The sequence below is a fragment of the Magallana gigas genome, chromosome 6, assembly GCF_963853765.1.
Source record: "Magallana gigas chromosome 6, xbMagGiga1.1, whole genome shotgun sequence".
Lineage (NCBI taxonomy): Eukaryota > Metazoa > Mollusca > Bivalvia > Ostreida > Ostreidae > Magallana > Magallana gigas.
Window position 1 is genome coordinate 6,363,733 of NC_088858.1, and position 27,207 is coordinate 6,390,939.

General features: G+C 33.8%; 3 protein-coding genes across 3 annotated transcripts; 1 reads left to right on the forward strand and 2 right to left on the reverse strand.

The window, feature by feature from the left end:
• Positions 1-5,422: 5,422 nt before the first annotated feature.
• Positions 5,423-11,912, reverse strand: LOC105329260 (uncharacterized). Its single transcript, XM_011430453.4, has 11 exons — positions 11,171-11,912; positions 10,999-11,065; positions 9,885-10,365; positions 9,203-9,353; positions 8,406-8,539; positions 7,622-7,780; positions 7,469-7,536; positions 6,468-6,582; positions 6,197-6,322; positions 6,006-6,107; positions 5,423-5,700 (listed from the first exon to the last, which is right to left on the reverse strand). The coding sequence occupies exons 1-11, from the start codon at positions 11,847-11,849 to the stop codon at positions 5,557-5,559; spliced, it is 2,226 nt and encodes a 741-aa protein (XP_011428755.3). The 5' UTR covers positions 11,850-11,912; the 3' UTR covers positions 5,423-5,556.
• A 4,898-nt stretch (positions 11,913-16,810) lies between these two features.
• LOC105329259 (TELO2-interacting protein 2) lies at positions 16,811-19,310 on the reverse strand. The gene is made up of 2 exons (XM_011430451.4): positions 19,300-19,310; positions 16,811-18,422 (listed from the first exon to the last, which is right to left on the reverse strand). The coding sequence occupies exon 2, from the start codon at positions 18,398-18,400 to the stop codon at positions 16,895-16,897; it is 1,506 nt and encodes a 501-aa protein (XP_011428753.3). The 5' UTR covers positions 18,401-18,422; positions 19,300-19,310; the 3' UTR covers positions 16,811-16,894.
• Positions 19,311-19,545: 235 nt separating this feature from the next.
• Positions 19,546-26,166, forward strand: LOC105329258 (E3 ubiquitin-protein ligase RNF115). The gene is made up of 9 exons (XM_011430450.4): positions 19,546-19,696; positions 21,309-21,358; positions 21,759-21,825; positions 22,537-22,745; positions 23,584-23,634; positions 23,739-23,814; positions 23,946-24,039; positions 24,846-24,961; positions 25,866-26,166. Exons 1-9 carry the CDS (start codon positions 19,613-19,615, stop codon positions 25,986-25,988), a joined length of 870 nt encoding a protein of 289 aa, XP_011428752.1. The 5' UTR covers positions 19,546-19,612; the 3' UTR covers positions 25,989-26,166.
• The last annotated feature ends 1,041 nt before the right edge of the window (positions 26,167-27,207 follow it).

Sequence of the window (27,207 nt, forward strand, 5' to 3'; positions counted from 1 at the left end):
ATGTAAACCATTATGAAAATGCACAACTTTTCAAACTTTTCTTTTTTAAAATGCTCGCGTCTGTACCAGTCCGGATGATGTAGCGCACCCATTACAGAGGTCACATCAAGTTCCCTGGGACGACAATTGCTTTTACCATTGTATTACACACGTACCATATTTTCAGCAGATAAATTATCCCCATTCTTTTGTCATATCATGTCATTTAGACCTTTATTTAAGAAGGCAATCAATAGAAATCAAAATCGATAAATAGTTCAGAATTTAAAAACATCAAAGACATAAAAAACATTACCAAAATATCCATTTATTAATAGTTTGTCATAATTAGTCTGAGTTGTGTTTTGTTTCTTAGTGTTTCTTTTCTATCAAGCAAAGACGCACTGAATTTATCATTGCTGGAAAGTTGGGTTTCTTAAGGCTAGATATAATGCAAATATTCCTTATCTAAACCAAAAAGGCAAAACACTCAATAATGCAGTGCACTCTGCTGTTGATATAGATGTGAAATAGATGGTGATGAGATAAATGTTTATTAAATACAGTTGTATACGCACGGAAAACGTTCAAAAAGTCCTTGTTTATTGACAAATGATGAATTTTGCACATATTGATTTTCATCAAATGGAACCCCCCCTTTTCCAAATTGCTGGATCCGCCTCTGCGGTTTATCGACTGTAATCTTTACGAAACGCAAACTAGCTGTAGTTAACGATTCGTTAACTGTAGTTTTCATTTTTAAAACTATTTAACGGTTGTAACTTGAATAATAAATTACGAATGCTAATCCGTCAGTAAATAAACAGATAGATAGATAGATTTTGCCGGTAAATATACATTCACATCTGTAAACTATAAATTAAATTCTTAAACTATAGTAAAGAGTTGTTGATCATAGTTTCACAAATCGTAAAACTATTAAAATTATATCAGATAGTAAACTGTTTTTTAGGTGCAATGATTGTTTTCTGCGCCATGACACTTCAAATTAACAAAAATGAGCTAAACATAGTTTCACAGCTCATAAACTACGTTTATCTACTGTTAAATATAGTTTACGAACCGTAAACTACAATAAAAATTCGTTAAAAAATAAGCGAGTTAAGTTTAAAGTACTGCAAGGACAACAACGGAAACTTCTTCCAAGATAAGTAATGGAGGACCGATATTGACATCTCTTTTGTAATGCAAAGGAATCTCAAATGAGGCTGGAGAACTGGTCCAAAATAATAGAAGGCAATTCAAACGCAATCAGAGAAGTTGGTGGCTACCTTCAAGTTTATCAAGATACAACGCTTCGGATTAATAATCTTTAATTGTCAATCATTGAATATTAAAAATTGTTCATTATAGTAAACGACACAGGTTTAAAGTTCTAGAAGACTTCTAGTAAACTTCCAAACTAGGTTGCAATGCGTCTGCATCGGAAAGATCAGGAAAGCATTGCTACAACTGGTGGCAATCCATCCTTCTCTAAACTTGTCGATTTTGTCGCTAAAGGAGACAGTATTGCTTGCAATCAAGTGTCATCGTTAGACTTTGCTCTCAACGACACCTGTATGAGACCTGCCAAACATCACAGGAAGTCCAGTTGTGTAGTGAATGTCCTTGCGACAACCTCAACCAACCAATCAGCAGAAGGTTATAGGAATTGACACAAGGCCCCACCTTTGTGAATGTTGTAAGATAAGAAAAGTTCAACAATTGTTTAAGTGTGAGATATTTGATGCATTGTCTATGATCGATAAACAAGATGATCATACTCAAGAGACACCTTTGTTTTGGATGCACAAAAAATAAATGCACAAGCTAAGGGACTCAGAAACAACGATTGCAAACGGACACATATGTGACATATGAAAGGGAAACATCGAAGTTGTCTTCCTGAATAAAAATCACCAGTGAGAAGGCAACAGTTTGAATTCCAGCAAGCCATTTCCTGATAATAAAGCTTTTCTAAATAATAAAACAGTAGTGAAGGAGGTGCACGGCTATACACGCAATGTTGTTATAAATATTCTAGAAAAGCTCTTTGCACGTGGTAAGAATGAAGATGGAAAGACATTGCATTTTTTACTCTATGGAATAGAGCGTATAGCAGCAAGGAAATATGCATTAAGACTTGCCTTTCAATAGGTTAAAGGAAAACTCTTCTAATTCCATTATTATTACCAAACAAACAATCAAACAAAAGGAGATGCTTTCATGTGACAAAAATATTGATTCTCTTGACCTTAGTCTTTGATATCTTCTTAACTTAATCTCCATGCAAATTAAATAATCGTGGACATTAGAAGAGCTAAATTCATCTTAACAGCTATATACGTGAATGTTCATTTTTCTGGCATGACATTATCATTTTTTTGTTATCGAAAAAAGAGCAATGCCTGTCAAAAAATAAGTGTGAGAGAATGGTTTAAGATCTGGAAGAGAACAGTTGGGCTAACTGTGCTGGAACCCCGCACGTTAGTGGAGTATGTGAGATATCGGACTAGCTGTGCTGGTTTTCCGCACGTCATTGTCGATGTCATATTTTTAAAGATATCAGTTAATCAAGAATTTCAAAGTAGTACAAGTTACATTAAAAGACGCTTTTTTATGTAAAACTAAAATCATTTTTTTTTATCAATTCACTATAGTATTCACAATTCACAATTAACCATGGCAAATAGTCAACACATTTTTGAAAATAAAACAATGAATAATCAACACTTACAGTAGTCTTATTATTTATATTGCACTTCATCACAGTATAAAAAAGTGTTAAAATGTTCAGGCATATAAAGACATAAGGTGCTTTCGCTTATCAATTCCTATGTTCCCTCCACAAGCAACCACAACTACTTTCTTCCCGCTGAATCTCTCGGGGTTCTTCATGTAGGCACCAAGTGTCATGCCAGCCGCTCCTTCCACAACCTGATGGAACCAGAGCAAGATTGTGTTGAAAATTAAAAAGAAAACATCAATAGCATCAAACTAACAAGAATGTCCGAAATATTAAAGAACAGTCCACAAGCGAACATATTTGTAGGAAACATTAATATCTCTGACCAAGATGTCCATATTATAGAAGCATAGGTAATCAAAGATTACAGAGCTTATATCACCCACATGAAGCGAACCCAACATCGCCCCCTTTTCTGAATATTAGATGGAGAGAGGATCAATTCTTACCTTACAACCCTCACCCCTACCCAAACGATAGACCCATCTTGTGGTGATGTTGTAACATGAAGATTATGGCTTTCCCTATTTCCTCCTCATCAACCAAAATCCAGTCATCCACGTATTCAGCACAAATAGGAAAAGTAATCTACATGAAGAAATATAGGAAACAGAGCGTATCTTTCAAATTCAAAATGAATATAATACAATACACACTATAAACTGCATGCTACCGAGTTTTTGTCTACTCCTCCAGAAGTTCCGTCAGACAGCGTGTCCAGGGATTCTTTAAACACCCCCCTGCCTGCCTTCACACTCTCGTACATCACTTTGGAATTCTTGGGCTGCCATCCTATTATCTACAAACAATGGCTGGATTTAAAATTATGAATTTATGTATTCATAAACGTTACTGAAATAAAGATGACTTCTACTTACTTCTACAGATGTTCGGACTTGTTTGACGTATCTGGATATTCCAGATAACAAGCTTCCGCCCTCCGACAGGAACTAAAATACAGCCAACATCAGGACAGCTCTCTAAAATCTCTATTCTGTAAAATTTTATTTAAAAGATCACTTGCATATCATTTTATTGAATTGAACCTTTTAAGCCTTTTCAAAGCTTTTTATTACATTTGCTGTTTTCCAGAACAGCACGTGAACTTTTTACACATGTTTTATTGCAAACTCGTTTTTGAAGGAATTTTTTTACAGTAATCAGTACACACCTTGAGGTTGTTCTTCATATCATGACTTGTTAATTGCCGCAGTATTTCCAAGTATATTGAGTATTAAATCAACATATATCTGTTATGGATCAAAATTCATTGAATCTGGGGCTATTATGGATCGGATACCTTAATAAGGCCTTTGATAGTACACAGTTTACTACAGAACAACTTGCCCAACGGTTCCACAGCCAGCTATGATATCTACGTCATTGTATGATGACACAAATTCTTTTTGCTCCCTCTAGATAAATATAAACAAAAAAGATTATGATAATTATTCTGATTTTCTAGTATTCAGTATGTTTCTGCATCTTTTGGCACCAATACACGTGGTTCACCTTTGCGTCGGCTCTAGCCTCGTTTTCAGCCTCCACATAGTCGTTTCCACGTAGCACCACTTGAACCCCTCTGTCCAGGAGAGCCTGCTTCTTGTGTTCGTCCACACATTGCCTACAGTATACAGTCAATGGAATACTCAAGGTCCCTCTGGCTTCAACCTGTTAAACAAATATATTGGTTTTGGGATAAGATCTGAGGCAACTTGTTATAGAGTACACTGTTAGATAGCTGTTATGCTTTTGATCCGTTCACGAAAATTACTTTACATTGTAAAAGCTTTACACTAGCAGGTCGCAGGATCTAAGAGTTCTCAAAGCAAGTTCGCTAGAAATATTAGGATTTCATTCCAGTTATTCTTTTATCAATAAATGATACTCGTTTCTTCACTGATTTTAAGATAATTTTCAAACTAATACATTTAAACTTTAATTGTTGTAAACCATTTCATAATTAGTATCAATATCAGACAAAAACAGATTAGTTGTACTGTCCTTGGGTGTTCCCACTGATGTCCACCTCTTGATCGTCATATACATTGTATAGGCCTATACAACTGTCTCCAAAATGTCTTATGCCATCCAATATTTCCGCAGAGTTTTTATTTTTAGATAGAAAGGCGTTTCAAAGGTAAAATCTTGGGATTGTTTTACACATTTATGAATGAACATCGTTTTAACCCATGGGTAATTATGAATATCAAATAATTTATGAAAATATTGCATAAATATCTTAAGACAGTAAAATCATGTGCATAGCATTGTATAAATGTTGATGTGCCTGCCTTTCAATCTTGCGTCTATGGTCTATGGGATTCCATTACAGCGGGCACAGCTCTACACCTTTTTCCGGGGATGATGGCTCCTCCTCCAGATCTATTCCTGATATGAAGACATCAGTGACTTTGGATGAAAGGTGTCCTCACTTCTGGACGCCAAGAATGCCGTTCACTGGTGAGCAAATGGTTTCGCATTGTTTTGTCCGAGACGTATTCCAATAGATACCGATATCTTAGTTCAGACAGTCTAGAGATTCCTGATTCTGATATTTGTGTTATTTATTTATTTAAATAAAACTAATAACTTTTAGAGGATACAGCTTATAGAGGAATTAGAGGATACTGATGGGTTATAAAGGTCAAGTAATTCATGTAAGTTTAATAGCCAGTTTTTGAAGACAAAACTAAGAACATTTTATTCTTTTATTTTTTAAACATGGCAAATAGTCAACATACATTTATGAAAAAAAAATAATCAACAGTAGTCTTATCATTTATATTGCACTTCAGCACCAATATAAAAAATAAAGTGTGTTAAAATGTTCAGGTATATAAAGACATAAGGTGCTTTAGCTTTTCGATTCCTATGTTCCCTCCACAAGCAACCACAACTACTTTCTTCCCGCTGAATCTCTCGGGGTTCTTCATGTAGGCACCAAGTGTCATGCCAGCCGCTCCTTCCACAACCTGATGGAATCAGAGAAAAATTGTTTTAAAAATTTATAAAAAACAATAGCATGGAATTCAAAATAATGATTACCGTAATTAAATAAATGGTATTTGCATTCATGCATTTGGGAATCTTGATCCCAACTTTAATATAACTTCAGTATTTAGAATAAAATTTGGTTTATTTCAATAATTCTAATCTATTGATCTATTCATTTCAAAATTTTGGACAGATAGGTGCTGCCCACTACTTATGAACTTTTGAGGGAAAGGCTCAACTCATATTTCACAACCCCTTATCCCTACCAAAACAATAGACCCACCTTGTGGTGATGTTGCAACATGAAGATTATGGCTTTCCCTATTTCCTCCTCATCCACCAAAATCCAGTCATCCACGTATTCAGCACACAGAGGGAAAGTGATCTAAATAGGGAAATATCAGATAAAAAATCTCCCTTTAAAACAAATACATGTAATATAGAAGACAAAACAAACTATAAATAGAATGCTACCGAGTTTTCTTCTACTCCTCCAGCTGTTCCTTCTGACAGGGTGTCTAGAGATTCTTCAAGCACGATCCTGCCTGCCTTCACACTCTCAAACATCACTTTGCTATTCTGGGGTTGGCATCCTATTATCTACGATAAAAGATTAAACTACTGTTACAAAAGGATTGTGACTGGTTTTATACTGAAAATAAAGAAAATTACTGAAAATATGAGAATATTATTGAAGAAAAAGAGATAAAATGGAAAACAAAAAGTTAAAAAGGTTCCCAGTGACCTCTACAGAAGGTCGGACTTGTTTGACATATCGGGCTATTCCAGATATCAATCCTCCACCTCCAACAGGAACTAAAATACAGTCAACATCAGGACAGCTCTCTAGAATCTCTTTCCTGTAAGAATATTTAAGATTATACAAGCTTATATTAATACTACGTTACACATAAATTCCTTGATATTTAAAGATTTTAATACGTAAAATTTTGGATGTACATGTAGAACATTTCTTGAGCTTATCAAAGTTTTTATATATGTAGTCAAAATGCTAGTAAACAGAATTTTTTTTATTGATAATCAACATATGACAGAAGAATGTTTTAATCAATGACAGGCTACTAATTAGACACTTGTGCATTTTAAGGTTGTTCTTGACACACAAAAAAATTGTTTGGTTTGAAAATGAATATAATAAAAACTTAGACAAAATTCTTAAGAAATCTTTGGAAAATTTTGCAATTAAAACAAATTCTTTTATAAAGAATATTTCAAATTGATTTCATGTCCTTCAAATTGTTTCATAGTTTAAAAATGTAACAATACATGTACAAAATGACACAAGTGTTTGAATGAATTTATTTCTACATAAATCTTTTATTTACAATCTGATTATTTTAGAAGTTTCAAAGAAGGTATTTTATTTCATGCCTCAATAGCCACAAATGGTAGTCATGAGGAAAAATACATGTATATAGGGAATTTGCTATGCTTATTATTATGAATTTGTTGTATGGAAATAAAAAATTATGGGTATAGTGAAGTAAATCTAGTGGTCCCTAGGACTTCACTATATGTATAACAGTTTTTTACAGCAAATATATTGTATTTATGTGAAGTAAATCTAGTGGTCCCTAGGACTTCACTACATGTATAACAGAGTTTTACAGCAACTAGATGAATGTCCTTTAAATTTTCAATTATTAATTGCAAGCAAGTTTTTTAGTCTAAATGAATATTTGAGCTTTATACTGATTTTACAAAGTTTACAATACAACAACTTACCCAATGGTTCCTTGGCCAGCTATGACATCTACATCATTATATGGTGACACATATTCTTTTTGCTCCCTCTAGAAAATAAAACAAAGGATTACAAAAATAACTCTGATATATTTCATGTTTCTGAATTTTCTGGCATCACTCCACATAGTTTACCATTGCGGCGGCTCTAGCCTCGTTCTCAGCCTCCACACAGTCGTTTCCGTGTAGCACCACTCGAACCCCTCTGTCCAGGAGAGCCTGCTTCTTGTGTTCGTCCACACCTCGCTGACAGTACACAGTCACCGGGATACCCAGGGTCCCTCCAGCCTCAACCTGTCAACACCAGTGAAGTTGTGTCAGGGTATGATTTGAGGCAATTTGTAATATATCAAACTGTTAAAATACAGTTGTCAGACTTCCTTTGAAAGGCACACAAAAAACAATATATAAAGAATACCATATGCTAATCAATGTGGATCTACATGTAATTATAGTCAGACCAAGTTCACAAAAATTGTTATGATTTAATATAACATATGTCACCAGGTTAATAGGTGTGTGACTGTCAGTCAATATATCGGGTCTTAATAGCTCAGTGGTTAGAGCGCTAGCACGGTATGCCAGAGGCCCTGGGTACAAGTCCCTGTTGAGACTTGACTATTCACCACCTGTTACACATATATTACAGGCATGGATCTAGCCCCCCCCCCCCCCATCACCTTTGGGAAATCTAAATTCATATCAAAATAACCAAAAAAGGCCTTGGTGCCCCCACCCAAAGAAAAACATTCTGGGCCAAAGAATGCATTTCTAGCAGTTCTCCTTATTCTAATAAATGGGGCATCTTCACTGATTTTAAAATTTATCATCAACATGATCAATGTTCAAACTTGAAGATTATGATTCAGTCGGTGCGAGTAAACCATTTTACAAATAGCATCAGAAATATTGAATTTACACAAGCCATGCCATGGTTTCCAGAGGATGCTGTGATTATTCCTGAGTGTTTGACTACGTCTCCAGCAGATGACAACTTCAACAGCTTGTTGAAAGCACCACGAATCTTAAATGATCCCGTCAACTGTTCACTTTCTAAAAGGATGAAAAAAATATGCTTTTCTTAATGCATTGAAGTGAATGCCAAGTTCATCATGTTTGATACTAAGAAATGCTTTAGATGACTTGTGCCTGGTGAAAATTTTTTGGCTCTAGTTCAAATGTCATCAACTCAGGTTATGTACATGTATCATTTCTATGTAGACATTTGGAGGCATCTCATTTATTCTTTTTTCAGGCATTTCATATTTAAAAATTATCTAGATTGATCATTTATATCAAAATTATTGCATATTTAAAATCGAAAGTTATAAAAGGGTTTCATGGAAATGTCTTTTAATTGCTCATGTTATAGGAATTTAATTCTCATCAATTTTTTTTAAAAAATATGTCTGCTTCAGTATGGTATGGATGAATAATTGTTCTCTCAATGTAATAAACAGACCTACATATAACTGCTGTTTGACACAAACTGATCAAAACTCAGAGTCTTATTAAAATGGCGCTAAATCTAATACAACAGAATGCTTACAGGAGAAACAGACAATCAAGGAATGCATACTTTCAGCAAGGGCATGCATAAAAACAAACAAGACTAAGATATAAACTAAAATTCATAATGTTGACCCACCTGAATCAAAATATTAATTACAGTATAGCAGAGAGTACATTCCTTAAACAAGATGCAATTAGACATACCCAGTTTGATGAAGACTTTGCAGTCAATGCTTTGTTTACTGAGGGGAATGGAGTAAGTGAGAGGCGTCTTGTAGATATATTGTTGGATCCTCCCATGTGCTTCCAATGTTCTCTGAACCAAACTTTCCATAGTCTCTCTGTAAGCCGTCAGCTAAAATAGATTTCAAAAGTATGGTGAACATTGCCAAAAACAACATTACTTGTTATATTTGTATTTGCCTATCTATGGAAATACATGCATATTGGATTGATAATTCTCATTCACAATGTAGATTTTAATAAACAGTAGGAAAACTAATTAGTAAATGTAATTCATGTTCTCAAAGACAACAACATAACAGACAGAAATTACACAAAAAGTGATTATCATTACCAGCTTGGTATAGTGAACATAATTCATTCTATCATTAATGTTTTTTAATAGTCCTGTTTTTTGACAAAAATTCAGATAATTTTTAACAACAGTCAACAGTGTCACCAATTAACTGGCAAGAGCTTTCTTAGCAACAGACTACAATTTCAACTTTTGGACAGTGAGCATAAAACCCACCCAAAACTAAATTGTTCTGTTCCTCTCACTTAAAAGATTTTTTTTGTGTTAATAAAATGTTAACAATACTTATTTTATGGTACTACATGTATTACAAAAATAAATTGGTTTTAATAGTCTCTTCTGTTTTACTTGTGCATCATAATCTGTAAATGGTGGCTCTGTCTTTATACTGGTAGGATCGCATTCCATGATCTGGGCTTCACTGTGTGTTGCTACTGCTTCTATCTGCGATGTCTCCCAAGTGGTTGTGGAGCCAGCTATGATAGTAGGCCTATCTACCCTTGAAAATATCAACAATCGGGGGGTAGGTACTGGATTTACACAGAGCGGCTGGATGATTTGTGTGTCACTTACTCGACGAAGAACATATTCACTAATGCTCTGAACAGGCAAGTGTCCTGCGCCTGTCATTGTTTGCGAGTCATGCGTACACTTTGATTGAATTGATGCCCCGGTCACTCTTATGGATTGGTTTGAATACACTCGAGACAAGTTGGTGGCTCTGCTCAAAGAACTGAAAAATGTGCTTAACTTCTTCTCACCGACTGGGAGATTGCAGTACCACACTGATTCAGAATCTGTGATGTTTTCTTTAGGTCGCTGCCAAAGTCTGTAGATGAAAAATATTCATCCTTTAAACTTGACCTTTATAACATATCACAATCTAATTAAACTCTTACCTCGCTCTTTGTTATCTGGTTGCCACTCGCAACAGAGTGAGATAAAAGGTCTGATTTTAATTCGATTGTATGAGATCATGGACCCCCTCTCAGTTACTACAGTACTGCTCTTTTGCAACAAATTGAAAGAGTATGGTATCATAATACAATGACAATTGTTAAATCTTTGATTTAATTATCTACCAAAACACTTCACCATAATGAAGTAAGGTATGATATGAAATTATGACAATTGTTTAATCTACGATATAATTATCTACCAAAACACTTTACCAAAATGGATCAATTTGCCCTTCAAGAGAGCAGTATTCCACAGTTATCATAAAAGCATACTGTGAAAGTATCATATTTAGCAGGTTCAATATTTGGCAGAAATGATTTTCAGCCAATTAGCGTGGATTTGATTTAGAGCGTTTCAGCATGTACCTATTTACCTACATGTACTGACAGTATGACATTTGGTGATGTACTTGATATAGCAATTCCAAGCTGCATTCTGCCAAAAACACTAAATACAGTGTCATGAGATTATTCTACTGGTTTTTCAAAGCTGATCAACTTACTTATCACAGTTTGGATGTAGCTTCGATAAATACATCTCAAAAGAAAGAACTGGGCAATATTTGGATCCTGCAAAAAAAAAAAAAAAATTATAGTGCTCTATAGTCACAAATGATCTAATTTAAGAAATTTTCTGACTCAATTCAAAATTAAAATATAACCAACAATATAAACCTTGAATTTCTGGCATTATCCCCGAGGAAGCTTCTTTGTTCACATGACAATTTTCTGTGAAATCATTTAAGTTTTTTGTTACAACTTTACGACCAGTATTCTCATCTATTTCTACTCTGAATGTATTCTTGGTCATGGTATGCATGTTTTCTATTCCCCTTCGACAGAAAAACATTCGAATGTCAAACTGCACTTTGTTGAAGAGACCCCGTGGTGTGGCTATAGAAAGGTTATTACTTGTATACAGTAAGCTTAAGTCAGTGTCCGAAATAATAGGGTGATGAACTTCCACCATCCCCAGTCTTTTGGCTTCAGCTAACACAGCTTTAAAGCAAGTGTTGCTCTCTATAAACAAGGAATCCTTCACTATGTCAATTTTCCTGTTAAAAGGGGGCGATTTTAAATATCTGCTGATTCCATGGCGGATCGTCTCCATTGAATTTACTTTGTAGTATGTTCCATCCTCTCTTCGCAAGTCCATGTAAAATCGTCCCAACATCTCATCCAGTTTGGCATTGTCAAATTCTTCAAAATTCTTACTTTCGCCTTGTACCTGTAGATAATCTTTAAAAATCTTTGCAGCACCTTTGTTTGCTTTTAATGTTTTCTTGCTGTTTATTTGCATACGTTTTTTATCCCTCTCCTCCGCAGAGGTTTGAGCGAACCTGGACGCTGCCATTCAATCTGTTGCAGACACAAAGGGACACTACTCCAGTTTATCAAATATTACGGAACGCGGTTTCCGTAATAAATGTTTTGTTTGGTCAGTTTTAGTAGCCGAAAGGAAAACGGTTACGTTAGATAATTGAATTCAATAAAATTGTTTTTTTGTGAAATCAAGAATATATAAATCACATTTGAACCGTTGAAAGTTTTAAATTCAAGTTTTTATAAATATATTTCTTTCAATTCAATTCAGTTCATCGACATCATCATGTTGGCACTGTATACTCACTACAGTCAAATGAAATCAAATGACAGACAAAAGAATATTATAACAAAAAGGTTATTAACATAAAGGTTATTATATAGTTATAGACAAACCAATGATACAGAAGTCAAGAGTAGAATGCTTTTTGGTGTTTTAATTCGGTCTTTGTCAGTCAACATTGTTATAACATCGGGAAACCACAATTATCTAATTATACCTGATTATACTCTGATTATACAGAGACACTTGCCTTAGATTATGACCGGATATAGCCTATACAAAAACCAAACAACGCCTTCGGCAATAACATCCTGAATAATGCAGCCCATAACGCATGTACGTTACGCCGGTCGCCGGGAACTTGAAAACAACTTGAACGCACCAATTCACGCAACTGAACAAACGTTCAAGCATCACGTGTTCGCGAATACAAGACATCACGATGTTTAGATCTGTTGCTGTTCCGAACAATATAGATTGAATGATTTATTTTTGACGTCGTCGTGTCAATAATTAACTGCCGTCAGGTGATGAGCAGACAAATTGAATAACGCGCGTTAGCTGACGGCAGTTATTGACACGACGACGTCAAAAATAAATCATTTAATGCTTATATTTACATTCCCTTACTGATGAAATCAATTGTTTAGAAATAAATCGATATAAAGTGCAGATCACGGAGGGAGTAAATTAGTAACAGCAAGAACAGCTGATTTGTAAAACCGGTTTAAACTGGTTTTCCCAGGGACCGTTGAGCATGAAAATATAATCCATAACTATTGAAATGTTGCTTTTAACAATAAAGTCAACTGTTTTGTTGAATAATTATAAAACATGGTGTTTTGACAACATTTATGAAATACATTTTTAACCGATAACATAGAAATCACTGTTTGAGAACTAATTATGTAAATTACATGTAAATTCATACGCAGTGAATAGATGTTGCATTTAGAGGCATTTAAACATCACGGAATCTAATGGAAAAACACAGTAGAATGTAAATATTTTTGATTTGACAGACCACCACAGTTCCGCAGGCATATTTCGTTTCTGGAATCAAAGAAAATTAAAGTTCCAGGCACAGTGATAGTGTACATGTATTTTACTACAGATGTCGTTGCTTTCCTTGCCACTGAAAGTCTTTTGATTGTTGCTATATTATAAAATACTTAAAACACTTACTCTAAAACTTACATGTACATTTACTTTCTTTCCCCAGTGTGCTTTGTTATAATTGGTAGTTATAGTGATCTGACGTGAACTTTCACTTAATAATTTAGGGGTAGGTGAAGGTATATTACAGCAATAAGATGCTTTCTTTTTTGGTGTTTCATGCCGATATGAAGGTAACAGACTGGAGAAAAAAATCCGCTTACGTCAGTGCTCTCATTGTAGCTTTAGTTTCGATTGATCAAGAATAATCCACACAACGGTCAACAGTTAAAGTACAAAGAAGACATCAATGAACGAGTTAAAAATCATTTATCATAGCTACTATAGATAGAATTAAATTTGTCATTTAACAACGCCAGTTTAGAATGCGTAATATTATTCTTACGCCGACTGCTGGATCGCGTGAATTTCTGTCTTATCATCGACTATCGTAGAAAAAAAATATAGAGAAAAACTACTTACATGTAATGGATGTCAAAATATTAAATTTAAGAGTTAGTCTTAGTCAAATAAAGAAATAAGTTCAGTAGCCATGTATGTTTAATGAATCATTCCGTATCATTTTTAAAACTTATGAATCCAAATTTCCACGAAGAGCAACAGATCTGCAGCTAAACTTCCTGCAATACACTGGTTGTAGCGCAAAATCGAACATACCCAACTTCGCAAAAACGCAGTCGCGCAAGACGTCGCTGCGTTGTCATTGCACACAACGCCAAGTGGTACGAGCGCAATGGCGTGTTCTGTGATTTGTGACAGCGTGTTTTCCTCAACTATTGAAAGCACTACTCCATCGTCGGAACCCACGGGTTTTGTACCCGTTACACTGCTTTCAAAGAAAAATCCGTGGGTTCCGACAATGGCACTACTCGTTCACCATACTTTAAAAGGCTTTTTTAGACCGTCGACGACTTGACAGGGACGAGTTGTCTATAGATATACTTTTAAAAGCCGCCGCTGCGCCTCGTTTATGAATCCAAAACAAAGTGCTACATTTCATTTCTACTGTCTGTCTTACGGTGTGTAGTCACATGTCGTCGAAGTTCCTGTCACTTACCTAAAAAAGATAGCAATATACAAACCTGCTGCTCTGTCTATATCACCCGCAACGATCAGATACCTATGTACACTAAAACTTTTAACTAGAGGCCCATGGTCCACATCACTCATGTGGTAGCAGTGTACATAACTAGCTTTATATACAATTTATCAAAACATTGAGAAATGTTCAGTTGCATTTTGATATTTTAAAAAATGCACATTTGTGAAATTTTTTTTATATGATCTACGAACAGTGGCGTAGCTAGACCAGAATCGAAGTGCATGCTTAAAATGTCAGTGGGTCCAGGACGAAGCCTGGTGGGGACCCAGGGGGCGAAGGCCCCGGAAGCTCATGAATTCTGACGATTTTTAACACTAACAATCATCGCAGAAATTGAAAGGAATGCTCACTATTTAAGCATTTTTAGGCAATTAAAATCACAAAACTTATTAAAAGCTTATTAAAAGAAGAAAAAACTTTTGACGCTTGTTTTTGACCCACTCAAAGCTTTTATTCTTAAGTTCATTTTCACCTAGTTTATGCTAATGAATATCTCAATAAAGCTGTGATATTCTATTGGGGGGGGGGGGGTTTAAAAGGTACATGCATTGTGTACTGTTATTTAATAATTATATTATAAGACCACATTGCGTGTCTATATTTGGTACTTAAGACGTCTTTGTTTAGCATTGATTCCGGATAAAGTAGGACCGGGTGACGGAAACCGTTGAAGAGATAACTAAGTATGGACCTTAATACTTGAATTCTTTTTTTTCTTTCTCTATTTTTTTACTGAGTTTTTTCCTTTTCCCCCCAAATGATGTGCATGCTCAGGCATATAAGCATACATGGTAGCTACGCCACTGAGTCGAAAACCAATTGAAATCATTTCGTAGCTTAAAATGCGACACTTTCTCGAATAAATCCGAGTAACCTTTGCCGAGTGACTGAATTTCATAAGCCATTCCTATAGTATTTCATAAACTTAAGAAGTCTTATTAAACAAAATAATAAAACATAGAACAATGTCAATAGCAGGCTGTGCATTTTGCTAAAGTTTCGCATTAATTGGCGACATATACGCGTTTATCTGATAAAGTAACACGATTATTTCAAATTTGCGCACGTTTTTTTCTTTAAATAATTGCGGAATTTACGTATTGTTTATTCGCGAAACAACGTTTTCCTAATTATACGAATTTAATGCGCTAAATGGGCTTTAGTTTTGATCAACACAAGCCATATTTTTTATAGACGTTCGAAGTGGGAATTATTCAAAACCAACAAAAACTTCTATTTTATTTATTTATTCCTCATATTTCTGTTTATTTTAAACACTTTTTGCATGTAACATCTGTAGGTTATGACGGCGTATAAGTGCACTTTCAAATTGGCAGAAAAAAATAATATAATCGTTATTACGGTTTTCTAAATCGTTTGACAGAATTTAAAAAAAAATCGTTTATAGAAAATCATTTTGTACAATTTAAAAAAACGTTTGTACGATTTAGAAAATTGTTTGTAAGATTTAAAAATTCGTTTAAACGATTTTTAAAATCGTTTGAACGATTTTTTTTAAATTTTACAAACGATTTTCTAAATCGTACTAAGAGGATTGTGAAATTCACGACTGTAGTTTAATTAGAAAACCTCTGTCAAAGTCGCAATTTCAAAGTTAATCTTTCGATGGCAATTTGTGCGTAAACGAATACTAGTAGCTTAGATATGTACGCGCGTAGTATGGTATACATTTGTACATAGCACAAAACATAAACAGAAATCAAATGTTATAGCAGGATATTTCAGTTGTAGCTATTAATAAAAATATGTTTCTATGTCACCAATTTTTTTTCACTTAAAAAGAAAGTGAAACTTATTTTTACTTTTGAAATTATTTCTCTCAAGTTTCCAAATTGATTTCACACATCAGCCTAATTGCTTTAGTTAAAACAAGTACATTTTTAATATTAGTTACATTCAATATTAACTTCGTTTTTTCCAGTTCCGGGATAGGGAATGTATCTATAAATTACAAACAAATCTATAGTCATATAAATTATATAATAGCATTTACATCTCCGTTAGAAAATCATGTAGATAATTTGTCATTAAACTGCAACTCACTTTATGACAATAGAAGGCTGAGTATAAACAATAAACACTTTCTAGGTGTAAGGGACTATGCTTCTGTGTGCAGTGAAGATTCCAGCACAAATATTGAATTACAAAGATGAATGGAAGGTTTAGCATAGGAATACAGGTATTTAGAAAATGTACACCAATGGGTATCTTATATATATATGTGTGTCAGACATCTTTTCAGGTAGTATGTTAATTATATTAATTAATGTGAAAATAAATTAGGAGCATTAAAATACAATCTTCAAACACTCACGATCACATTTCAAGGAAAGATTTAAAAATTTCAAACCATCAGGCCTTCAAGACAAGGTGTTTATTATGATTAAAATGAAGTCTAAAGGATAAACAATTCAATTTAAATTAATTTTATTCAATTCTATAATATCCAGGAATATGAACAATACAATTCTTGACATACTGGTATATTAAATGACTACATACTTAATTGTAAAGCATCAGATAAAATACATCTACAGCTCTGTGGTATGTCAAGCTTGATGATATTCTGCAAGCTTTTTTCAACATACTCCAAATTGACATGTTTGATAAGTATTAAGCACTGGGTACTCAGCTCCTCTAAAGTATGTACAAGTTCAAAGTCATACATTTCCTTGGATGAAATGTCAATTAGCAATCTGACCAAGACTTTCAAAATGAAATCCACATAACGAGACATTCGTGGCCATGTGGCAATGATCACTGATTTCATCAGTCTTAAAATCTGTGGTTTAGCAGAATGTCTTTTTCCATCATAACTCTCTAAGTATTCTTCAATCACTTTGAAGAGAAGGTTTGTGTGTCGTAGGGTAAGAAGGCCTAGTTTTTCCACAAAATGAGTTAAGTATCCAGTAAGAGACATACGCAATGCCAAGTTCTGCTCCCCATAAGCATCTGCAAGAATAGTGTGAAATATCTCATCATACTTGTTTGGCACTCGCATGAGTCCCTTCGAATCAGTGCAGTACTGGGGATCTTTTTCAACCACTGATAATATATAAAGTAATGCAGGATGCAAAACATCAATTAGTTTTGCTTCTCTAGTATACATTTGATGTTTCAAAGCCTCATAAATGACATCCGCCTGTCCATACCAGCGCAGTTCTTCCCTGCTCGTGTTTTGCATGATGTGATAGAGACAGCTGACACCTAAGATCTTGTTTTCCAAAACATGATCATCCGTAAACAGAAGAGCGGTAGGAAGGAACTTTGGGAAGACTTCACTCATGTTTGGAAACCTTGTATTGGAAACACACCATTTATACACCATTTTGAGGGAAGGAAAGCACACCCATGTGTCTCTTTTAAGCTTTTCACTGAGGTGTTTTTGAATATGTACCAAAATGGATGACAGATGGTTTTGTGAAATCTGGTACTGCAGAAGTTCTTCATTGCCACTTACTGAGAGTACGTCCTTGACCTTTCTAAGCACTTCTTTTGACAAAGAAAGTGATGATTTTGATGTCCACAAATTGGGCTGCTCATGTTCAATCACCAAAATTAAAAGATGTGGTAAAGCTCCTGCAACCAGATGTTTCACGTTATCCTCGTCAGTATCTAAGGACAGTAAAGAACAAACTAATTCTAATACGAACTCTGCTCTTTCAGGTAAATTTCCCACATCCTCCTTGTCACATGGCTTATGTTCAAGTTCTTTAATGCACGGAACACATGCACGGCCAATCAAATGCTGCAACTTTTCTTTGACGTTTGATGATTTTAATATTTCACAAAAGTAGTCTTCTAACCACTTTTCTGGAGCAATTTTGATTAATTTTGTAATTCTCTTTATATTTGTAGGAAATTCTTTGTCTGGAAGGTCTCCTACTACTTCAATTAACTTCCCAAGGCTGTTTGCTGACCTGGAGAAAATGAGGTCCTGAAGTTTGGTGTAGTCATTTTCTGAAACAAGGCTTTCAAGCACAGCTTTGGCAGATGACATATTTTTACTTAAATGTCAGTTTCTAAAAAGGAAAAAAAACCTATGGTTATTGTTATGATAGAATTATGAGTTATTATAATGTTAGTTTAGTTATATATCATAAAAGATATACATAATACAACATTTAAATGCAATTTTGCAATATACATAGCTCCTCTAGCCAATCTTAGGCAGCAAATTCATAGTTTTATAATGGTGCTGGTTCTGACATTTTCCTTGCTAGTGAAATATCAAAATCATCAAAATAGCCAGGAAACATCAGATATTTTGGATTAACACTACCCAAGCAAACCAAAGGTCTAAATCTTATTTTAAAATATGTTGGGCCAATAAAAAAATTGTGTGTTTAGTGTAACACTGATGAAGAAATTAGGTTAGGTAAATAGGGATTTAAAAAAAAAAATTATTATATTTTTTTCTGGATGAATCCTAAGAATGTTTGTTTGTGTCATATTTAAAAACAGTCTTTTTAATAGAATTAATATAAAATCCACAATTGGATAAAAACAGACACCTAAAAATGGTAGGATCGGGGCATTTTTGTAGGTAAGGTTGGGTTACCCTAAACACACAACTTTTTTTTTTTAGGCCTTGTCAAAGTTTTAAAACTAAAGTCAATTTTAAAAGATGATTGCAGAGAAGATGTTCCATTAACAGATGGTGGCAGAGGAATTTTTTTTGGTCGAGGAAATGTGAAGAAGATAGTCAGATAGTAATCACACTGTCAGTTCAATGCTTGTCAGTTTACCATTTAAACAATTTAAGAGTTAAAAATTATCTTTAAGGTAAATATTTCATTTAGGAACAATTAAAATTATGTATTCTCTTTGAAAAAAAATCAACAATAATTCTGATTTATTAGTTTGGACTATCGATTAACATCCGGGGCTTATACATACCTCTCACCTCTGATAAACATGAAAGATGAAAAGAAAAAGGCCAAGTTTTACTTTTGGTGTCCAAAGTGAAAGTAGACGAAATTCGATCTCTTTTGTCTTTGTCAATTTGTACCAGTGTACATTTCGTGTATATCTATTTCATTTGTCCAATATTATAATGTTTTTCTTCTGATTCTGTTTTTCCTTTTACTCTCAATGATTTGCTGTTTATTTCCTTTTTATTTTGATATCATTTTATGCACACTGCTGTCATACGTTACCATTAAATGAACGAGTTATTCTACATTCTTATGACGTCATCTTCAACGACAACATGGCGGAGGCTGCCATTGAAAGGCAATCCGAGACGAGCAAATTTTACTGCCATAGCTGCTCAGAAGAAATAAACCCAAAACCAGTATGTACAGTGTCCATATACACAAGGTTTAATTTATCTGTGTATGGTTACCACATTGTTTAATAACTTCGTTACGTATAGTCTGACCTATCTATTATCTTATTATTTTTAATTACCAGAGACGTAAATAATATAGTTTTCTGTCATTTATGACGCTCTTGGGATTAAAAATAAGTAGGGGAATTGGGTTGTTTGTTCAATTTCAGCGTTATAACCTTAAAAACTACAAAGCGATGTTCGAATGAATCATTCAAACTTGTTTTATGATTTGACAGTTTGTCCCATAATAAGTTTATGTAGAATATTCTAGACTGAAAACATGCTTTTAAAATTGTATAATGGGGCTTGCTGTTTTGTTGTTCCACTGCTTTTATATTTATGATTGAAATAGTGACTGAACAACTTGTGTAGAATGTTGCTTGTTGGGATGGATACTTAAAAAAGATGAAACGACACGATGCCGATGCCATTATACCAATATTTTTAAACAATACAGAACTATTTAGTAATGAAATACCTTAATAAGAGTATTTTTTATAACAGAAGAGCTTTCACTAGTCTTCCAGCTTTATAAATGAGCAAATTATGTTTGTATGATTATTGAAACCTTAGATAAGAGATTACAAACAGATTTTAAAAGAAAATTACTGGTAAATGTTTAATATCTGGTTAATATTGTAAAACAAAATCATTCTACTAGATTCATAATAACAAAGAAATTTGCATAACCTCCTTTTTCTACTTTCTGTTTCAATACATTGAACATGGAGCATGGGCTTTATATCTATTCCATGTTTGATGCGTACATGTAGATGTTTGAGTAAGTTAATTGTGTTTCCCTTTTCTTTGGCAAAATGTTTGACAAACCGTTTGATTTTCATGTAAAGTAAGACCATACTTGTTGCTGGTTCACACATTTTGCAGGCCCCATGTTGTTCGAGTTTGGTTATACTGCACAAGGAAACATCAAAATGCATATTTCACATTAAAATATCTAGCATCAGTTTCATCGCTTCATACCAGTAACCAACAAAATTGGTTTCTCAGTGTAAACTTTATAAAAAATCATACTTATTGATTATCAGCAGTTGGAAACCTAACACACAAGTTACTTGCCTCACATTAATTGTTGATTAGCCTGTCCTTACAACAAGGTGTACTCAGATAATTGTTAAAAATCTGAACTACTTTGTTGATCATTTTTAATGCATTACAATAGTACTCAACAGATTATCTAATTGCGTTATTGGTGATTTTTTCAAATGAAACAGTATTAATCCAGTTATTTTAAAGCAGCTTTTTACACCTGGATATTTATTAATAAGGTGATAATTAATAAAGGTGAAAATGTAGAATCCTGTAAATTGGTGAATTTTTATGCTTTTTTCAGTTCTGCAATATTTTTTTTTTTGGCTATCAGTTTGTGTTTGATATTGACTCTCTGGACTTCTACAAAGTAAAGAACTAGGTTAATTGCAATGATTGTGGAAATAAAGCAAAAAGTAGCCAATTAAAATTAGGACATCATTGAAAATAGGCTGTTGCACAATCAATGAATATAATATTTAAACACTAAAGTCTACCGTATATATTTTTTTCCATCTTATTACAGGATTTTACGTGTCCCAAATGTGAAAATGGATTTATAGAAGAACTAACTGAGTAAGTGTTTCACATAAATACATTAACATGGGTGATTCTTAAAAATTTGGATTCTTACCCATAATGGGCCATTGCAACCTGAATATTGATTTTGTAAATGCAAGAATGGCTGTATTGACAAGTAGATTTCAATATACATTACCTGTATTTAAACAAGGTTTATTACTGTTGGCCTCCATGCATTAAGATTTCTTCATTAATCAAGTAACATTAACTTTTCATTGGTTTAGATAAAACTAAGTACATTTTAATGATTAGGAAATCAGTATTTGTATCCCTAAATTGGGAGTGAAACTCAAACCCACTCAAATAGCATCATTATATTGAATCAGCGTGTAGATTGATTAATCATTGTGACTTTGGGATGTACCAAATTGAGCAACTCGACCATGTATTGTAGAGATTTAGCTGAGACCCCCAGTCCCCAACCAGCTCAACAGCTTGATCCTGCTGCACAGTTTACAGAAGTGAGTAAAAAAGGATGAACAGAGTGCCTACAAAATGAACATACCGATTCTTGATAAAGTCAATACCCAAAGAAGGAATATTTTAAATGAATTTATGAATAATGAATTAAGAAACTACAACCACCAAAAATAAATCAGAAAAGGAACCTTTTTCTTGGTTCAAAGGGAGGATTTATATTTACACAAACTTTTAAAACAAATCCAGTTTTACAAGAAACACTCAGGAGTGAAGATGTATCATAACTAGCATTTGAACAAACATGCAATCATATGCAAGTCTGTAAAGTACATATTTGAAAAAAAAATAGCTTTTTTTTTTTCAGTATACCTTTGATTTAATGGTGACAAACATACATGTATATAATGTAATTGGGAATAGAGAAGACTGCCTAGTTAATACTCATCACTGTAGATGTAGTGGTGTTTATCATTTAGATTGGCAAGTTCTGGACCAGGTTAACATTTCAATCCTTGACATTGATCTCAGAATTTGTGAAATAAAGCTCCAAGATTTCATGACGTCTGCACTCTTTTGAAATTGATGTATATGCCTTCATTTTATCTTTATGTGATATTTACTTAAGGTCGAATTCACTTTTTTCAAACACAATACCTGCATCAATTGACCTAGATATGAAAAAAAAAATATGAAAAATCATCTTTTAAGTGAACTGCTCTCATTTTTATTTCACGGAATATCTTCTTTACCAGCTATGGGGAAGAGCCTTTTTAGAAAGTTTTGAAAATCATTCTGGATCTGGTTCCTCAAACGCCACACAGAATGGAGTGGAGTCCGAGTCGGAAGAGGAAGAAGGGCGACCGAGGACGCGTGGCCATGGCCTGAGACCACTGACCCGGATATCTGTCAGAACAGGGGCGGGGAGGAACCGACCAATGAGTCAACCACAATATTTACATGGGTAAATGACTGATGTAGTCTTAACCATCTTAAAGCTGAACACCGCTCATAAATAGGCACTGTCCGCCATATTTCTTTTCCATCACTGCTGTCCCTACAACCCCTTTATAAGGCACAGACCTCTAAACAGTTCAAAGTACTTTACTGTAGAGGTCTCCCCTGTGTGGATGTACATCTTGCCTAGCTCGCTGTGTTAGTCGGTCGCTATGATATTAAATTTTATGCAATTTTTTTTAACCAGGAGAATATTTGCATCAAATAAATTGGTCAATGCATTATTTACAAACAGATTATGCATATAGAATAAGAGATAAATGCATTAAATCGAAAGACCACGAGAGTTATACTACATGTTGGCCACGAGTTTCAGTGGTGCAATTGGGTGTAACGAAATCGAATGATTTATATACAAGGTACCGGTGTGACGGTGCCTATTTACAAGCGGTGTTCAGCTTTAACTCTTTAAGAATGAAGTTTTTATCAGCTGTTTTGAATATATGCACCTTTATTGATATTTATTTTTAAGTCCTTGATTAGAGATTTTGTAATTGTTATGGGGAATGTAATTCACAAGATTGTTGAAACTTTCAGTGCAATGATCAGACTCATCAGAGTATCCCTGATATATGATCATCTGAATATTTTAGTTTACAATATGATGTATAATCCAAGGATAGAGAGACCTTGGCAACATTAAGATAAGACAGAATGAGCTCTTCCTAATTACACATACAATGTATTGATAAAGATATTCAAATCAGTACACACCTGTCAGATTGAAGTATTTATGATATCTTGGTAATTGAGTACTGATATACATGTACATTTGTATATTGCAGGCTTTTGCAGTTATTTGTTGATAGATTAACTGGGGAAATGGGACAACCCATGTAAGTATAGCTATAAACCTCATCTGTGCTTGTAAAGAAAGTTCTACAAAATGAGAAATTATATAATTTAGACAAAACATTGTATGCTCCTTTTCTTGATTTAGGAACTTTATGACACTTCATGGGAACCCTGCTGATTATGCTTGGGGTGTAGGAGGTCTCGACAACATTATAACACAGGTAGGTTTTATTAAAGATGCTTCATCCAACATTTAGGGCATTGAAATGTTAATGATTTAACAGTGATCCATGTTAAATGTCTAAATATAAAAGGGAAATGTTTTTAATTTTTGATTCATCATTTATTTCAGTTGCTTAATCAATTAGAGGGATCTGGGCCAGCACCAGCTGAAAAGAGTAAAATAGATTCATTACCAAATGTTAAAGTAACCCAGCCTCAAGTTGGTAAGACAATTATGAAACATTACCAAATTACATTTTTTTAATACATTTATTCTTACTTGATTATTTAAGGAATGAATTTATTTCTATGTACGTTATAAGATATAACATAACTATGGGCAGTTTACGCTTTATAAACTGCAAAGCGGATTATAAAAAAAGCATAAACTCTCCCAAGTTATACTCGTATAACATTCGTAGAAATTAAATTTATTCCTCATGATATAATTTTCTACGACTACGACTAAAATAAGGCACATTATTAAGTAAATTAACATTTTTTAAAGACAAAATTTAAACGTAACGTCAAACGGATTAATACGTTTTGCATGCGTGTCGTATTGTGACACAGGCAAGTTATGTTATACGATATATAAGAACTTGTCTACCCAATCAAATTAGATGTTACAATCAGAATTAAATTATTCTCAAATAATTCACAGATGGGAGATTGTTTTTAATGCTGTCACATTGATAATGGTTGTGTACATTTTGTAAATTATCTGAAAAATAGCATTGTATTAGTTAGTGATTAATAGTACTAAGGGTATAAACACTGTAATAGAGGAAACAAATCCTCAGACCCTCTAGGTTAAAATAAATCAGGCTCACTGGGATTCCAAACATGTTCCGTCTATTCTCATTAAATTCTGTCGGATGTTTATTCAGTAATTAGTCAGGTGTGGATGGTAGGTGTGTAATTTCTAATAAAAATTGAACCAATGAATTCATTATAGGCTCATTTAATAATGATGAATTTACAAGATAAAAATGAATTTACTAGATAAAACATCTTTTTTTTATTACAGATAACATTTTACAATGTTCAATATGTATGGAAGATTTTGAGTTACATGAAAACGTGAAAAAATTACCATGTGAACACCATTATCACAAGGTGTGCATTGTCACCTGGCTAGAAATGGTGAGTATAATGATGGCATCTCTAGGCTCAATGGAAAAGAAATCATGATGTTAATGATCATATGATTTATCTTCAAACTATTTAATCAATTAAGCTAATAATATGCCTTCCCACTTCCCATTTGCCAAAGCAAGTTAAATTGAGCTTTGTGGTATAAGTTGTCAACTTGTATCAAATTTCACCTCAATATTAGAATTGTAGCAATATGCCAAATGCAGATATTGATCTGTTATATTAAAAAAAAAAGATATTAACTATATTAAAATGGAATGATTTAAAAATATTCTTTCTTAGAAACTATGTACAGAATAACTAAAACATAACAATGTGTTGGTATTTAATTGTATTGTTATTTCATCATGGCAAATTTAACACTAGCTGGAGGTCTGTAGCTCGAGGTCTGAAAAAAATTCAGATGGATGACCTGGGAGCCACAGTGTCACCCATTGTAAAAATTGTGTAATGGTATTAATTGTTTTCACAAAATTTGCTTATATAGATTAATCAGCCCAAAATTAGCACACGTTTTTGTGTGCAATAAATATACAGCTTATGAATGTTTGATTTAGGGATATCCATGTTCATTTGTGTTGTTTGCTCGTCTGAGCTTTTTCAAAGGAACGAAAAAAAAAATTGATTGGATATGATATTAATTCCCTGGGAGACACACACTATGTTTGCCCTGTCACACACTGTGTACACCAATCAAATGACATGTTATGTAGAATTATCATATTGAGGTATAGGGTAATAATACATGTACATGTTCATAATGTAAGTTGACCATACACTGTAAAATGAAGATACATGTACCTACTTGCTAGATGTAAGTAAGTTTTATAACTAACTGACATGAATTGTAGTGATATTCTAATTGTGATCTTTTTTATTTCTTTTTTTGAAGCATGGAACCTGTCCTGTGTGTCGAATTGACCTAAATGGTGTTGATAATTCTCTAAAAAATGACGACAATTTACTCTCAGAGTTGGAGAACATTCAGAATGACCAGCCCGAACCACCAGAGTGATGGCAAATTGTGTTAAACATTTTACTTCAAATAAACTGTGATTATTATTTGTCATGTAACAATTAACAGAAAGTACTGATAATTGACTGTAAGGGCAGAGTGGGTGTGATGGGCGACAGTGAGGGGCCACCAGTCTCGGGGGGCACCAGCTACCACAGACTGGGGATGGATTGGGAGGTAGATAGATTGGAAGAGAATGCAAGGCGGAGTGTCTTCAGTATGGTTGATTGTGAAGGGTGCAGGAATGAGATATGATTGTTGAGTGGCTGATGACATGTCTTCACTAGTTAACATTATACAAGGTTGACTTTGTTGTCTGTATGATCTAAATGAATTTATTATTCCGAAGGATTGCTGAGGTACCGGTAAAGTAGTAGATTTGCTAAAATAATTTTAATGCATTTTTTAAACTGTGTGCTTAGGGAAGAGACCAGGTACATTTACTAACCTCATCCCTTTTGTAGCAAGGTTTATTTTAAGGGTGTTTTAATACTATGGTGTACTAGTTTCAATTGTGGAAGATACAGACATTATCACATATCTAATACCGATAATATAGCCACCAATATACATGTATCACAGGAAAGAGTTGTGTAGGTTTGCAAGATCTTTTCTAAGATTTGGTAAGAAAACTATGTCCTTGACTTTCAGCTGGAGCTTTGTCAAGGTAACAGTAGTTATAAAAATACACTACCCTTACTTATTTATCTTTGTGAGTTGGACTTAACAGTATTTTTGTGCTATTCGAACATGAATGTTGCAAGTAGAATGAGAGAGACTAACATATTTAGATACATGTGTCTGTAATATGTTCAGCTCATTGGCCATAATTGTAACAATAGCCTCTTTTATAAGTGAGTTCTATTCCTTTATTCTGTGATTCATGTAAAATTGCTTAGTTTAAATACCGTTTATATAAAGCATGGTTTTATTAGTCATAAAATCCTCAAGATGGTAAGTTTAAGTGGAATCTTCTTCCAGAGCAATTGATAGTCTGTTTCATGCCATGTTTAGTGTTGTTTTGTAATATCAAAACTGATGATTTAGTTGCTTATGAAGTGTAATTTGCCAGGGCTCCTCCATAGAAAACACCTGGGTTTTTTTTTCAGCGTGATGCTGAACAAGAATTGAAGATGGTGATTCTCTTTGTATGATTTCATTTTGATATAATTATTCCTACTGTGTGTTGCGTACTGCAAGTTAGCTTATATTGATATAT

Bases quoted from the DNA above. Each gene is read 5' to 3' on its own strand.
- LOC105329259 (XM_011430451.4), bottom strand. From the start codon at position 18,400: ATGTCATCTGCCAAAGCTGTGCTTGAAAGCCTTGTTTCAGAAAATGAC.
- LOC105329260 (XM_011430453.4), bottom strand. From the start codon at position 11,849: ATGGCAGCGTCCAGGTTCGCTCAAACCTCTGCGGAGGAGAGGGATAAA. The intron at 6,323-6,467 runs GTCACTGGGAAC...CTTTTATCGTAG, and splicing joins AAGTCCGACCTTCTGTAGAG to ATAATAGGATGCCAACCCCA. The intron at 5,701-6,005 runs GTGGGTCTATTG...TGATTCCATCAG, and splicing joins TGTTGCAACATCACCACAAG to GTTGTGGAAGGAGCGGCTGG.
- LOC105329258 (XM_011430450.4), top strand. From the start codon at position 19,613: ATGGCGGAGGCTGCCATTGAAAGGCAATCCGAGACGAGCAAATTTTAC. The intron at 23,635-23,738 runs GTAAGTATAGCT...TTCTTGATTTAG, and splicing joins GGGGAAATGGGACAACCCAT to GAACTTTATGACACTTCATG. The intron at 24,962-25,865 runs GTGAGTATAATG...CTTTTTTTGAAG, and splicing joins TTGTCACCTGGCTAGAAATG to CATGGAACCTGTCCTGTGTG.